Source organism: Aquarana catesbeiana, linkage group LG02, assembly GCF_042186555.1.
Source record: "Aquarana catesbeiana isolate 2022-GZ linkage group LG02, ASM4218655v1, whole genome shotgun sequence".
NCBI classification, from domain to species: domain Eukaryota; kingdom Metazoa; phylum Chordata; class Amphibia; order Anura; family Ranidae; genus Aquarana; species Aquarana catesbeiana.
The window spans coordinates 272,841,859-272,856,074 of NC_133325.1; the positions used below are offsets into that span (position 1 = coordinate 272,841,859).

A 14,216-nucleotide genomic window follows, 5' to 3' on the forward strand; every position below is an offset into this window, starting at 1 on the left:
TCCAGCTCTGCAGCCCTGCAGTTTTCATTGGCTCTCTTATGACTCATTCCCCCTCCCTTCCTGGCAAACTCTCACAAGAGTGAGAGAGAGAGCTGTGCATGATGTCATAAGCCTAGGCTAATGACCAGACAAGATACAGGAAGTGGGCTGTATAAGCGATTTACTGGCAGAAAAAAAAATTACTATCCAAAGTGTAAACAACAAGGGCAGAAGATTTAATAGATGGAAAGTTGACTAAAAAATGACTGAAGGTCCGCTTTAAGGTAAAAAACCTTTTGGGCTGTATGATCAGCGGCTCACTGCTCTCGCTCTCCTCACTGGACAGATTGGCTCTTGCTGCTGTCAATCAAATTATGTGATAATGAATCGGGGGTTGCGGCCGAGCTGCATGGTCTGTATAAATGGATGCAGACAAGGCGGCTTGGGAGCAAGCCTGCACGAGTGCCCCCATAGGAAGCAGCTTTATATGGGGGCACTCACCAAAGATGAGGAGCCAGGAGTGCTGGTGGGGGGCCCAAGAAGAGGAGGATGAAGGCTGCTCTGTGCAAAACCATTGCACAGAGCAGATAAGCATGACATGCTTATTATTTTAATGCAAAAAAGAATGAAGCTTTAATGTTACATTAGTGTCTAAGAGGACACCCAACTTAGTTGTGCCAGGAAAGTCCTTTTCACGCCTACTTAATAGAGTTCAAATTCATACAGCCACCTCTTCTTCTTTATCAATAGCATAGTTGCCAACATTGTAAAAAAACATTTTAGGGACACTTTTTTGGCTGTAGGCAGAGTCACATTATAATCAGGGGGCAGGGCAAGCATTTGTAGGTGTGGCATAGGGGAAAAATGTGGCGCGCTAAGAAAAATGGGTGTGGTTTATGCGGAATAGTGGGCATGGCTGAAATGGGCATAGCTCAAGGGGGTGTGGTTAGAGTCTGAGATGAATGAAGGATGTAGCGGGAAAGGGGGCAGGGGTGAAGGGAGAGGGATGGAGGGACAGCAGCCCCAGATCCTACACCACAATAGAAATATGTGTATTCCAGAGTTTAACAATCAGCAGATAAAGATACTCCAAACACCTGGTGTTAGCGCTTCAATCATCCCAGCACCATGGTTGTTATGGTGCCAGGATGATTGAAGCACATTATTTCTATTATTACATTGTAATATCAAATTAAATCATTTAACTCACTATAATGCATAATCAGTGGGACCCCTGAGCGTGTCACCTGCCACGTCACCTGCAACCAGCAGAGTCCGTCCTTGCATCAGGTGTCCCCAGCAAAGTCCGTCCTTGCATCAGGTGCCCCCAGCAGAGTCCATCCTTGCATCAGGTGCCCCAGCAGAGTCCGTCCTTGCATCAGGTGCCCCCCAGCAGAGTCCGTCCTTGCATCAGGTGCCCCCCAGCAGCATCTGTCCTTGCATCAGGTGCCCCCAGCAGAGTCTGTCCTTGCATCGGGTGCCCCCACCTGTACATAGTAACCCCCCTGTACTTAGTAACTCCTCCGTACATAGTAACCCCCCCTGTACATAGTTACTACCCTACTAGTTACTACCCTAATAGTTACTAATAGTCACTACCCTACTATGCAGCTGCACCTATGCCAAGATGTTTGGATCATTCTTCAGCCAAATGTCAAGCAAGATTTTGCTTTTTTAAAGGCTAAAAGTTTTTTCTTTTAGTAAAGCATTTAAAAACATATTCCCAGTGTGCCAGCCAACTTATCTTTCTCTGACACTGTGTGCATCTACCATACTAAAGTGTACCCTCCTACAGGCTGTACATTACTGTTATATCGCTGCTGACCTGCCCTGGGCTTTGGGACAAGAGCAGAGCAAACTCCACGAGCGGCGCCGTGTGTTCAGTGTAGAGGGGAGGGGCCAATCCATGCAGCTAACCCCGGCTTTAGAATTGTGAAGAGAGAAGCCAATTCATTGGCTGCACGGATCGAGTCCCCTCCCCTCTCCACTGAACACAAGGGTAACGATCTAGCTGCGGCGCCGGCGGCCATTTTGTTGGAGCCAACTGCTGCAAAAGCAAACATTCCCGATTTCCCTGGACAAAAAAGGCAAAATCCCGAATCGGGACGGCCTTCGATCTGGACGAGGGTCCCAAATTCGGGATTGTCCCGGGAAAATTGATACTGTTGGCAACTATGCAATAGCATTTCTAGGACAGCCCCTAATTTTACAAATTATGATTTACAGATTATGCTGCATATCTAATACATTAGAACAAAAGTTTAAAATTAAACAAAATGGCAGGGCAAAAGAACAATTACGAATAGCAATAATGTATATACACCAATACTCCAAAAACCGTTTTACATTTTATTATGTTTTACTCCTGTCTAATCATTCATAGAGAAAAAGTAAGACTAAAGATCCTCATAGAAAATAATGATCACTATATTGCAGCACATTTAGTGAAAAAGTAACACTTTAATTAGAAACAATGCATTATGCTAACAAGTGCTGCAGAAATAATAGTAAAGCATCTTCAAACTATTTAATAAATGTGGGCAAGCAACTGTTGTTATTGTCCTAAAAAATGACTGATGATGCCTAAAGGCATAGCATGCTAAATGATGATGAGTCTACTGTTTGTCTTAATGTAAAAATAGCATCAACATATCAATTTTATATGGTATAGTGGAGAAAATGTAATTTGCTTTTATTTAATGCTGTATTTTATGTGTATATCTATCATTTTTATATTTGTGCAACATATTAGCATACTGTAATCTATGTCATACATTATGCTTCACAAGTGGAGTAACATTTTTTTTTTGTGGACAATTTTCGCAAAAAATCATTTTTTCTTTAAAAGCAAACACAATGTGCAAAAGCAATACAATCAAACCAAACATTCAAAAATCCCATGTGTTCACATACCTACAGTAAACTAATGATAACGTGATGAAGTATGATAAGTTATGGTTGGTTAATGAACTAAAGTAAAAAATACCTGCAAATGGAATAAATGACCGTTATCCAAAACTCACTCTCATTTTTATGGTTAACCTTTTAAGGGTGACAGACAATTATGTGGTGCACTTGTTTGTGACAATGACCAGGGCCGGCCCTACCATGGGTCCTGGTGGGTCCATGGGACCCAGGCGATGATTTGAGAGGGGCGGCAGAGGCATCTCCAGGCGGTCCCCTTGCCTCGCGGCCGCCTAATTGAAGTGCCGCCTCTGGGGGTAAATAGCAGAGCTCCCTGCTATACCGCACTGGCTGCTCTTTGATCTCAGACTCCCCGTCTGTGTGCTCGGTCAGCTCCTCTGGGTCTCTCTCTTCTGCACCATGCAGCTCCAGCAGGGTTGCCAATTTTCGATAAATGTATGAACAGTTTGTAAAATCCATACTTTTTGCATCTGTCTGTGAATGTCCTTTGCGGACATGCAGGCTGCATATCTGTAATGGACATTCATGGACAGATGCAACAGTTATGGATTTTACAATCTGCAAATTTACTGAAAGTTGGGAACCCTGAGCACCGCTTAGCCCAGTGTCCTCCCCAGCCAGAGTCCCACCCTCCGAGTCAGCTCCAGCTCCCGCGTAAAGTATAAGCACACAGGAGCTGCAGTGCAGGAGCCCTATGAGAGCCAGAGGACACTGCAGGCTTGTCTGCCAGGCCAGCCCCCCTCCCCCTGTCATACATAGACCTCCCTCAGAGTCCATGCCGTGCTGCTGCAGATGAGAGCCCAGGTGACCATGGATGAGTGCCCTGCAGCTTGGACATGGTGAGTGAGATATCCCCCACACACCATCCCATACCCCTCTCATTCTCACCTGGGGACAGGGACCCCATATTTCCCTGGGGAAAGGGACCCCATCTTTGCCTGGGGACAGGGACCACATCTAACCTGGGGAAAGGGACCCCATCTCCCCTGGGGACATGGACCCCATCTCCCCTTGGGAAAGGGACCCCATCTTCGCCTGGGGACAGGGACCCCATCTCACCTGGGGAAAAGGGACCCCATCTTCCCCTGGGGATAGGGACCCCATCTTCCCCTGGGGAAAGGACCTCATCTTTCCCTGGGGACAGGGACACCATCTTCCCCTGGGGACAGGGACCCCTTCTTCCCCTGGGGACAGGGACCCCTTCTTCCCCTGGGGACAGGGACCCCTTCTCACCTCCTGGCTTCTCTGCGGCTATCTCCCACCAGGAGCTTTTCCCCTACGGGGAGTCCTGGGGAACATACTGCTGCCCCTTCTCTTCTGTTTGGCTCAGTTCAAGGAGCTCTATGTGAGTACAGCACAGATAGAGAGAGAGAGAGCACTGACACCAGCGCTGAGGTAGAGCTCACTGACACAAGCAATAAGAGAGTGTGCACTGACACCAGCACTGAGATAAAGGACACTGACACTGACACCAGCACTGCGATAGAGGACACTGACACCAGCACTAAGAGAGTGTGCACTAAGAAAGAGTGCCATGACACCAGCACTGGGATAGAGGACACGGAGATAGAGTACACTGACACCAGCACTGAGAACACACTGAGAGCACACTGACACCAGGACTGACACCAGTACTGAGAGCACACTGACACCAGTGCTGAGATAGGACACTGACACCAGGTCCAAGACACACTGCACTAAGATAGAGTGCCCCGGTGCCAGTGCTGAGAGAGAGTGCACTGACACCAGCACTTTAAGGCTCTTAATATATGTAATTTATACAGTTAATTTTTATCACTTGAATTATTTTTCCCATTATGGGCGTGAGTGGGGCGTCATGTGTAAGTTATGCCTAAGGCCTCACAAAGCCTAGACTCGCGCCTGAGGGGCAGCAAAATTAACGCCCAGGAGGATTATTTTCCAGCAGTCTTGTGTGTCATCAGTTTGCGGCGCATTGCGGGCGGCACTTCCCCTTCTCATACTGCCATCCATTTTTTTGGGGGGGAGGGGGCAGCATTTCATTCTTGGACCCAGGCAGCACAATGTCTTGGGCCAGCCCTGACGATGACACACACCATAATATAGACTGGTGCTAGAAGGAGAGCAAGGCATTGTAGCGGCAATCATCTGTGACCTTTGTGCAAAACAAACCTGGATACTATTTTAACAAAGCTCCCTTTTGGAAGGCTTCAAAAATTCCCCAATTTTGCTCTTGTTAAGCAAAATATTCAGCAGTCAACTTTGCCTTTTGATAATGACAATGCATTTGTCTCTCTACAGATAAACACATATGTTGGGGTGCTACAGTAGCCGAGCTGCCATATACAGAGCAGTGCTTCCCAATCTTTTTTCAGTCAAGGCACACTTTAGAATTGTGTACGATCTTTGGGTACAGTGTGAGGGCTCATTCACACTTAGAGGTGCGTCTGTGTCTCACTTTTTTGCATGTTCACTTGCATTGTGTTTTTTAATGGGCTGATCTATCCTCCTCTCCTCCAAAATCTCCTTTTTTTTTAGGCAACAATTGTCTATGTTGACATAATTTGCGTCTCCCTAAAATAAACCTAGTAATTAAAGTGTTACTAAACCCAGGACCCTGCATTCACTATAACTGATCTCCCACAGTATACAGAACATGGAAATGCAATAGCTTTAGTAAATATTAACTGCTAAATACATTTTCTCATTAGCAGTATATAGCAGTCTTGTGACTTCTATCAGTGTGTGATTAAAGCTTGTAGGAGGAGTTTTCATACTGCACTGGCTGTCTTATCAGGATGCAGGACCCCTGACCCTCTGTGTGGACAGTGCTGATTGGCCTTTTGCTGATCACATGCACCCTCCAAAGAAAAAAAAAAACTCTAGCAATACACACCAAACTGAGCATGTGCAGCCTGACTCCAGTAACTCTGTCTTATCCGGACATGTTTAGGGAGCACTGCATTAAGGGGAGGATCTGTTCATACAGCATCAAACAGCCTTTTTACACAATGCAGAGGACTAACCCCTTAGGTTCCACAGTGAGTATAACAAGCATGCTTTATACGGACTAATTTTATTGTTGTAGGTTTAGTAACACTTTAATATATCTCTTTAATGTGCTGCCACTGCATAGAAAGGAGAGACTTCACACTTATGTTCTTGAAGTGGTTGTAAAGGCTCAACTTTTTTTACCTTCATGCATATTCATGAAGGTAAAAAACCTTCTGTGTGCCTCAGCCCCCCCCCCCAATACTAACCTGAGCACCATCACGATCCAGCAATGTGCACAAAAGCTTTGCATTCTGGGGGATCTCCCGCTACTGTCAATCACAGCCAGTGAACCAATGAGGAGAGAGAGGAAGTGGGACCAAGCCGCTGTTCTGTGTGTGAAAAGACACACAGAGCAGCGACTTACAGCGAGCCTGCTCTGGTGCCCCCATAGCAAGCTGCAGGAGTGCTGGCGGTGACCCGAGAAGAATAAGATCAGGGCTGCAGGTACGTATAACATGTTTGTTATTTAAAAAAAAAAAAATACCACTTTAAATTCCTGTCCTGCATTATATTTTCAGTTGCTGCTTACATCTGCTAGTGTAATGTTTGAGCATGTACAGGGCAGAACTATCTTGATTGTATTATTATAATTAAGTTATTGATATTATTTAAAAGTTAGGCCTCCTTCACACTGGCACTGTCAAACCAACGTTTATATGTGTTTCAATGACAGTTCTAAAGGAAATGAGTTTTCAAACAAAAAAAAATGTGCTGGTCTTTATCAAATGTAGTTTCCAAGCACCATCATTTGTATACATGTATAATATGGCATTTAATTTGTGATGAAGATACCAAAATGTTTCATGTTCTATTCAATTTTATCCAACACATGTTAAATTGTGTATTGTGAAAGCACACCTGCAGCCATCATAGAGGTGGACTTTCTCTCACTGATGTTTATGAGGCAACTATGAAAAATGCAGCTTCAAATGGTGCATTGAAAACTTTTTTTTTAACCAAGAAAATAAAGAACAGAGGTAATACCATGAGCAGATAGCAACAGTTTAGATGGAAACATGGTAGAAACTGAAAAAGCAATAAGAATTTTTTTTTAAACTGTGAATGAAGCAAGTACATGCTTGAAATAACAATAAGATGCACATGTGGGGAAAACATTAGGGAATGAACTGCTTAGTTATTGGAATATAAAGGAACACAGTGTGGAGTGAAATGAACTGGTTATATCTGTTTGCTGTGCTGCCTCCAGAATTATATTGACAATGCAATTGTATTTGTGTTTATTTTCTGTGTATTGTACATAAGATAAAGTGGTGTTAAACAAAAAAAAAATCAAACAAAAAAAAAGGTTCCTTGCAGCATACCAATTCTCAATTGTGGTGGCTGCATTAGTTTTCTTTCATAGGTGTATTTTCCTTTATTTTCACATGGTGATAAAGCCAGTTACACACAATGACACAGTGACGCATTGTCAGTCTAGGGAGAGGGTAGTGTTAGACCCCATACACATGTTTAGATTTTTTGCAGATTTTTGTCTTCAGTTTGACCAAAACCATGTAGTGCAAGGGCATGCCTGATTGCATACAAATTAAAACTCCTAAGGTTTGACCTCATATCATATGGGCAGGGCCGTCTTTAATTTTGATTGGGCCCTGGGCAAACATTTTCTTGGGGCCCCCCCTCCATTCTGAGACATACAAAAAATAGCAGGTAGACTCAAAATCAGTTTACTGCAGCAGATCACGCAGCGATTGCAATTGTTTGCCAGAGGTTACAGCCTATCATTACTGCTCAATGGCTGGTTTCTAGAGGTTACAACACATACAGTAATTTCTGCTTGCCGATTAGTTGCTAGAGGTTAATGTACATTATTAGCGCTCACTAATTGGTTGCTAGGGGTTACAGAACATCTTTAGCACTTACTGATTGGTTGCTAGAGGTTAAAGCAGATCACTACTGTTTGCTGATTGGTTGCTAGAGGTTCATGCACATCATTACCTCTCACTGAGCAGTGGAGCAATCCCAAATAATTGAGCAAGTAAAGGGGCACATTAATACACATACTACAGGAGAGGTTCAGAGACTGCGGACATACTGCAGGAGGCAATCAGAGACTGCGGACATACTGCAGGAGACAATCAGAGACTGCGGATATACTGCAGGAGACAATCAGAGACTGCGGACATACTGCAGGAGATTACCAGAGACTGCGGACATACTGCAGGAGATTACCAGAGACTGTGGACATACTGCAGGAGACAATCAGAGACTGCGGACATATGGCAGGAGACAATCAGAGACTGCGGACATACTGCAGGAGACAATCAGAGACTGCGGACATACGGCAGGAGAAAATCAGAGACTGCGGACATAATACAGGGGATGGTCAGAGAACTTTCAGCAATGCACAGCTTTACAGTTAAATAACACAGCTCAGGGTTTAAACAGTCAGGCATTTTACTGCAGGAGACAATCAGAGACTGCGGACATATGGCAGGAGACAATCAGAGACTGCGGACATACAGCAGGAGACAATCAGAGACTGTGTAAATACTGCAGGAGACAATCAGAGACTGCGGACATACTGTAGGAGACAATCAGAGACTGCAGACATACGGCAGGAGACAATCAGAGACTGCGGACATACTGCAGGAGACAATCAGAGACTGCGGACATACTGCAGGAGAAACTCAGAAGCTGCGGACATACTGTAGGAGACAATCAGAGACTGCGGACATACGGCAGGAGACAACCAGAGACTGCGGACATACTGCAGGAGACAATCAGAGACTGTGGACATACGGCAGGAGACAATCAGAGACTGCGGACATACTGCAGGAGACAATCAGAGACTGCGGACATACTGCAGGAGACAATCAGAGACTGCGGACATACTGCAGGAGACAATCAGAGACTGCGGACATACTGCAGGAGACAATCAGAGACTGCGGACATACGGCAGGAGACAATCAGAGACTGCGGACATACTGCAGGAGACAATCAGAGACTGCGGACATACTGCAGGAGACAATCAGAGACTGCGGACATACGGCAGGAGACAATCAGAGACTGCGGACATACTGCAGGAGACAATCAGAGACTGCGGACATACGGCAGGAGACAATCAGAGACTGCGGACATACTGCAGGAGACAATCAGAGACTGCGGACATACTGCAGGAGACAATCAGAGACTGTGTAAATACTGCAGGAGACAATCAGAGACTGCGGACATACGGCAGGAGACAATCAGAGACTGCGGACATACTGCAGGAGACAATCAGAGACTGCGGACATACGGCAGGAGACAATCAGAGACTGCGGACATACTGCAGGAGACAATCAGAGACTGTGTAAATACTGCAGGAGACAATCAGAGACTGCGGACATACGGCAGGAGACAATCAGAGACTGCGGACATACGGCAGGAGACAAACGGAGACTGCGGACATACGGCAGGAGACACTCAGAGACTGCGGACATACTGCAGGAGACAATCAGAGACTGCGGACATACGGCAGGAGACAATCAGAGACTGCGGACATACTGCAGGAGACAATCAGAGACTGCGGACATACTGCAGGAGACAATCAGAGACTGCGGACATACGGCAGGAGACAATCAGAGACTGCGGACATACTGCAGGAGACAATCAGAGACTGCGGACATACGGCAGGAGACAATCAGAGACTGCGGACATACTGCAGGAGACAATCAGAGACTGCGGACATACTGCAGGAGACAATCAGAGACTGTGTAAATACTGCAGGAGACAATCAGAGACTGCAGACATACGGCAGGAGACAATCAGAGACTGCGGACATACTGCAGGAGACAATCAGAGACTGCGGACATACGGCAGGAGACAATCAGAGACTGCGGACATACTGCAGGAGACAATCAGAGACTGTGTAAATACTGCAGGAGACAATCAGAGACTGCGGACATACGGCAGGAGACAATCAGAGACTGCGGACATACGGCAGGAGACAAACGGAGACTGCGGACATACGGCAGGAGACACTCAGAGACTGCGGACATACTGCAGGAGACAATCAGAGACTGCGGACATACTGCAGGAGACACTCAGAGACTGCGGACATACGGCAGGAGACAATCAGAGACTGCGGACATACTGCAGGAGAAACTCAGAGGCTGCGGACATACTGCAGGAGACAATCAGAAACTGTGGACATACGGCAGGAGACAATCAGAGACTGCGGACATACGGCAGGAGACAATCAGAGACTGCGGACATACTGCAGGAGACAATCAGAGACTGCGGACATACTGCAGGAGACAATCAGAGACTGCGGACATACTGCAGGAGACAATCAGAGACTGCGGACATACTGCAGGAGACAATCAGAGACTGCGGACATACAGCAGGAGACAATCAGAGACTGCGGACATACAGCAGGAGACAATCAGAGACTGCGGACATACAGCAGGAGACAATCAGAGACTGCAGACATTATACAGGGGATGGTCAGAGAACTTTCAGCAATGCACAGCTTTACAGTTAAATAACACAGCTCAGGGTTTAAACAGTCAGGCATTTTATGGTTGTAAGGACATACCTGGCCAGCCAAACTCACTACATACATTCAGGACTGTGGGCGGGGCTTCCACTCTCTGCTCTCACTAAAGCAGCTGGGAGCCCCACTGATGCTTTGTTGGGTGGGCCCACATCACCCGTGAATTGTCGCCCTGATGACAGCTTTGCAGAGCGAACAGAGGACATGGGAGGATGTATTCCGCGCTAGCCAGATGAGAGGGGCGGGGCTGGGAGCTCCACTGACGCTCTGACCCCGCCCACGTGCAGCCTGTGTACTGGGAATAGAGCGCCTGTTGTGAGAGCCAGTGATCGGAGTGGGAGTGTCATTGGAGCTCCCGGCCCCGCCCCCGGACCTCTGTATTCACCAGTCAGTATAGAGGGGGCGGGGCCGGAATCTCCACTGACACTAGCACTCCGATCACTGGCCCTCACTACAGAAGCTCTTTTCCGAGTACACAGGCTGCACGTGGGCGGGGTCAGAGCGTCAGTGGAGCTCCCGGCCCCGCCCCCTCTCAGCTGGCTAGCGAGGAATACATCCTCCCGTGTCCTCTGTTCGCTCTGCAAAGCTGTGATCGGGGCCCCAAGTCACGGCTAGCGCGGGCCCCCCAACAAAGTTTGGGCCCAGGGCAAGTGCCGCATTTGCCCTGCGCTAAAGATGGCCCTGCATATGGGTCTGGTAAATCTGAAGACAAAAATCTGCAGAAAATCTAATAGTGTGTATGGGATCTTATGCCGTGTACGAGCGGACTCTCCGGCATACTTGGTCCGGCGGACCAGAGTCCGCCGGACAATCTGACCGTGTGTAGGCTCCGGCTGACTTTTCCGGCGGACTTTTTACTGATTTGAAACATGTTTTAAATCTTTCTGTTGGACTCAGTTTCTGACGGAAAGTCCGCTTGTCTGTGTGCTGGTCCGACGGAAAGCCCGCTCGTCTGTATGCTGGTCCAACGGACCAGATACGACGCAAGGGCAGGGTATTGCATTTCGCGCTCGCTGCAATAGGAAAAACAAATTTTCGTATTGCGGAGAGCGCGGGGTATCCCAGGTCCTTAGGTCTGGTATGGATTTTAAAGGGAACCCCCTACGCCGAAAAAACAGCGTGGTCACTGGGTGATGTTGACCACGCCCCCTAAAACGTCACAGTCCCAGCATGCCCAGGGACTGTGACGTCATAAGGGGGCGGGGTCTCCGCCTATATAAGTCACATTGGTGCACTCAGAGAGCAGTCCAGCCGGAGAGAGCGTCGTGTCAACATCTGGAGAAGAGAAGAGGGAAGAAGACAAGAAGCCCAGAAGTCCGGACCTCCACTGGCAAAAGAGCGGCATGAAGACAGCGGAGGAGCCGGCAGAAGAACTGGAACACCGGGAGAAGAGGCCAGAGAGAGCGGAGAAGAACCAAGAAGAGGAGAGGAACCGGAGGGACCCCCGAAGCCGGAAGAAGACCCCCGAAGGCGGAGGAAGACCCCCGAAGCCGGAGGAAGACCCCCCTGGAGCTGTTTAATAAATTATTTTAAAAAAATAGTTGTAGTGTGTTTTATTATTGACACTTTTTCCCTAGGTGAATGGGTAGGGGTACCATGTACCCCATACTCATTCACATAGGGTGGGGGGCCGGGATTTGGGGGCCCTCTTATTATAGGGGGCTCCCAGATTCCCATAAGCCCCCCGCCCGCAGACCCCGAGGGCATGCGGCCTGGTACGGTTCAGGAGGGGGGGCGCTCGCTCGTCCCCACCCCCTTTCCTGACCGGCCGGGCTGCGTGCTCGGATCGGGATCTGGTATGGATTTTAGGGGGGACCTCACGCCGTTTTACCGGCGTAGGGGGTTCCCTTTATAACCCATACCAGACGTAAGGGCCTGGTATGACCCGCGACGGGGCTCGCAAGGTGTCAATCTCGCCGATAAAAGCGGCAAGATTGACTTCCTTTTCTAGTCCCGTCGTACCTGAGTCACGTTCAAAATGAACAGACTTGTCCGTGTGTGGGCAAGTCCGTTCATTCTGAAAGTCCGCTGTAACTCCGGCGAAAGTCCGACGGAAAGACGAGCGGACCTAGCCCGCCGGAAAGTCCAGTCGTGTGTGGGCAAGTCCATCTGTTTTAAAGTCCGGCGCACCTGGCGGACAAAGTCCGTCAGAAAGTCTGCCGGACCAAGTATGCCAGAAAGTCCGATCATGTGTACGCGGCATTAGATGCACTAGCAGATTTAGATGGACTTGACTATAAAATTAAAGCCAAACTCCAGCTAACAGTTTTTAAGCAGTTACACTAGCAGTTTTGTTTCCTTTTGGAATAAAGATTTTACTTACATGAATAAAAGCTGACCATTATAAGCACCCCTATCAGTGGTAAGGAGTTTGTCTCAACCATCTAACTGCCATTTTTGCTGGAAAGCTTGGTTTTTTAAGAGAAGATGAAAAATGACAGACCTACTGGCAAGATTACCAGGTTAAAAAAGCATTTAAAAAAAATGTAGCCACCACATCTAAGAATCGGTAGGATGCAAAGTAATACATTTTAGCTTTTTGGTTTAATACGATATTAAACTGAGTGATCAGCGATGATCGATCGCTTGGTTTTCAGTGTAGAGCGCCGGGGGGCAGATGCAGCATTGGACTGATGCTGCATCCACCTACGTAAGTATGAATATGGAAGACAAAAAAAAACATACTTCTCTTAAGACTAGGCGTAGATGTCTCAGGAATGTATAAGTCAGTCTTGAAACTACTGAAGTCAGAATATATATGATTAATACTAGAATACTATGCTAGAATAATATATGTTTCCGATATGCAGAAATTAAAAAAAATATTTTTTCCAATTTTTTTCTTCAACAGATTTTGCTGAGCTTGTTTGTGGCAGTTATTTTGGACAATTTGGAGCTTGATGAAGATTTAAAAAAGCTTAAGCAGGTAATCCATACTAATAATAAGATATTCTTTTTTCTTTAGGTTTTCAGTGGACTTAATTTAGACAGATTTTCTTCTACTAGTGTGACACCCACACATGTGCTTACAAATCCCCCTCCCCTTTATAGCATCCATGCTAACAAGGAGGTACTGCCAGCCTTAATGTACCAGGCTTGGGCTCTATTGGGTCAAGAAGTGCCTGTCCTGTACCACTGCAGAGAACAGATATCTGGTCGTGGCAACTCTGCTTTCCTAGAGGCAGCAGGGAGTGGGTGTGTCACGTACCTGGTGGTAGAGCCTGACGTGAAGAGGGAGGCCTCTCATACAGCTCAAGCTCAGGGACCACTGGTGGTGAGAGACAGTGGTCACAAAAGCACAGTGAGGTAAGAGTGCCTGTGAGGTGTCCAGCAGACTGTGCAGGTAAGTGGCTGGTGCTTCACCAGGTATAGATCAGATGGCAAGGACAGCAGATGAAAACAGGTGTGGCAGACTCTAGGTTGGCAGATGTCAGACTGGCAGTTGCTTGGCTGCCAGATGACTGACCACTTGTGCAAGCAGGTTGGCAGGCACTTAGCTGGCAGATGACCAGCAGGGACCAGATAAGTAGCATGCTGGTCAGGGAATGCTGAGTATATAGGACAAGGCAGGATGCATGGTCAAACAAGCCGGGTCAGTAACAGACAGTCAGATCAGGCATGGACAGCAGGCAGGAGAATGGATAAGGTACAGAAAAGGTCAGCATCATACAAGCAAGCAGATAAGCAGAAGGCAAAGCAGAGTCCAAGACAAGATCAGGGCAGGAGAAGATCAAACTTGGTCAAGACATGCTGGGTCAAACACAGGAGTAAATACAGAACTTGG

At 47.2% G+C, this 14,216-nt stretch overlaps 1 protein-coding gene across 3 annotated transcripts in view; it reads left to right on the top strand.

The window, feature by feature from the left end:
• The window catches only part of NALCN (sodium leak channel, non-selective), a 948,399-nt gene that overhangs the window by 599,798 nt on the left and 334,385 nt on the right, over positions 1–14,216 (top strand). For all 3 annotated transcript variants that reach the window (XM_073614438.1, XM_073614437.1, XM_073614436.1), the window contains one exon: positions 13,284–13,358. In XM_073614438.1, the coding sequence (XP_073470539.1) occupies positions 13,284–13,358 (75 nt within the window). The remainder of the gene's footprint in view (positions 1–13,283; positions 13,359–14,216) is intronic.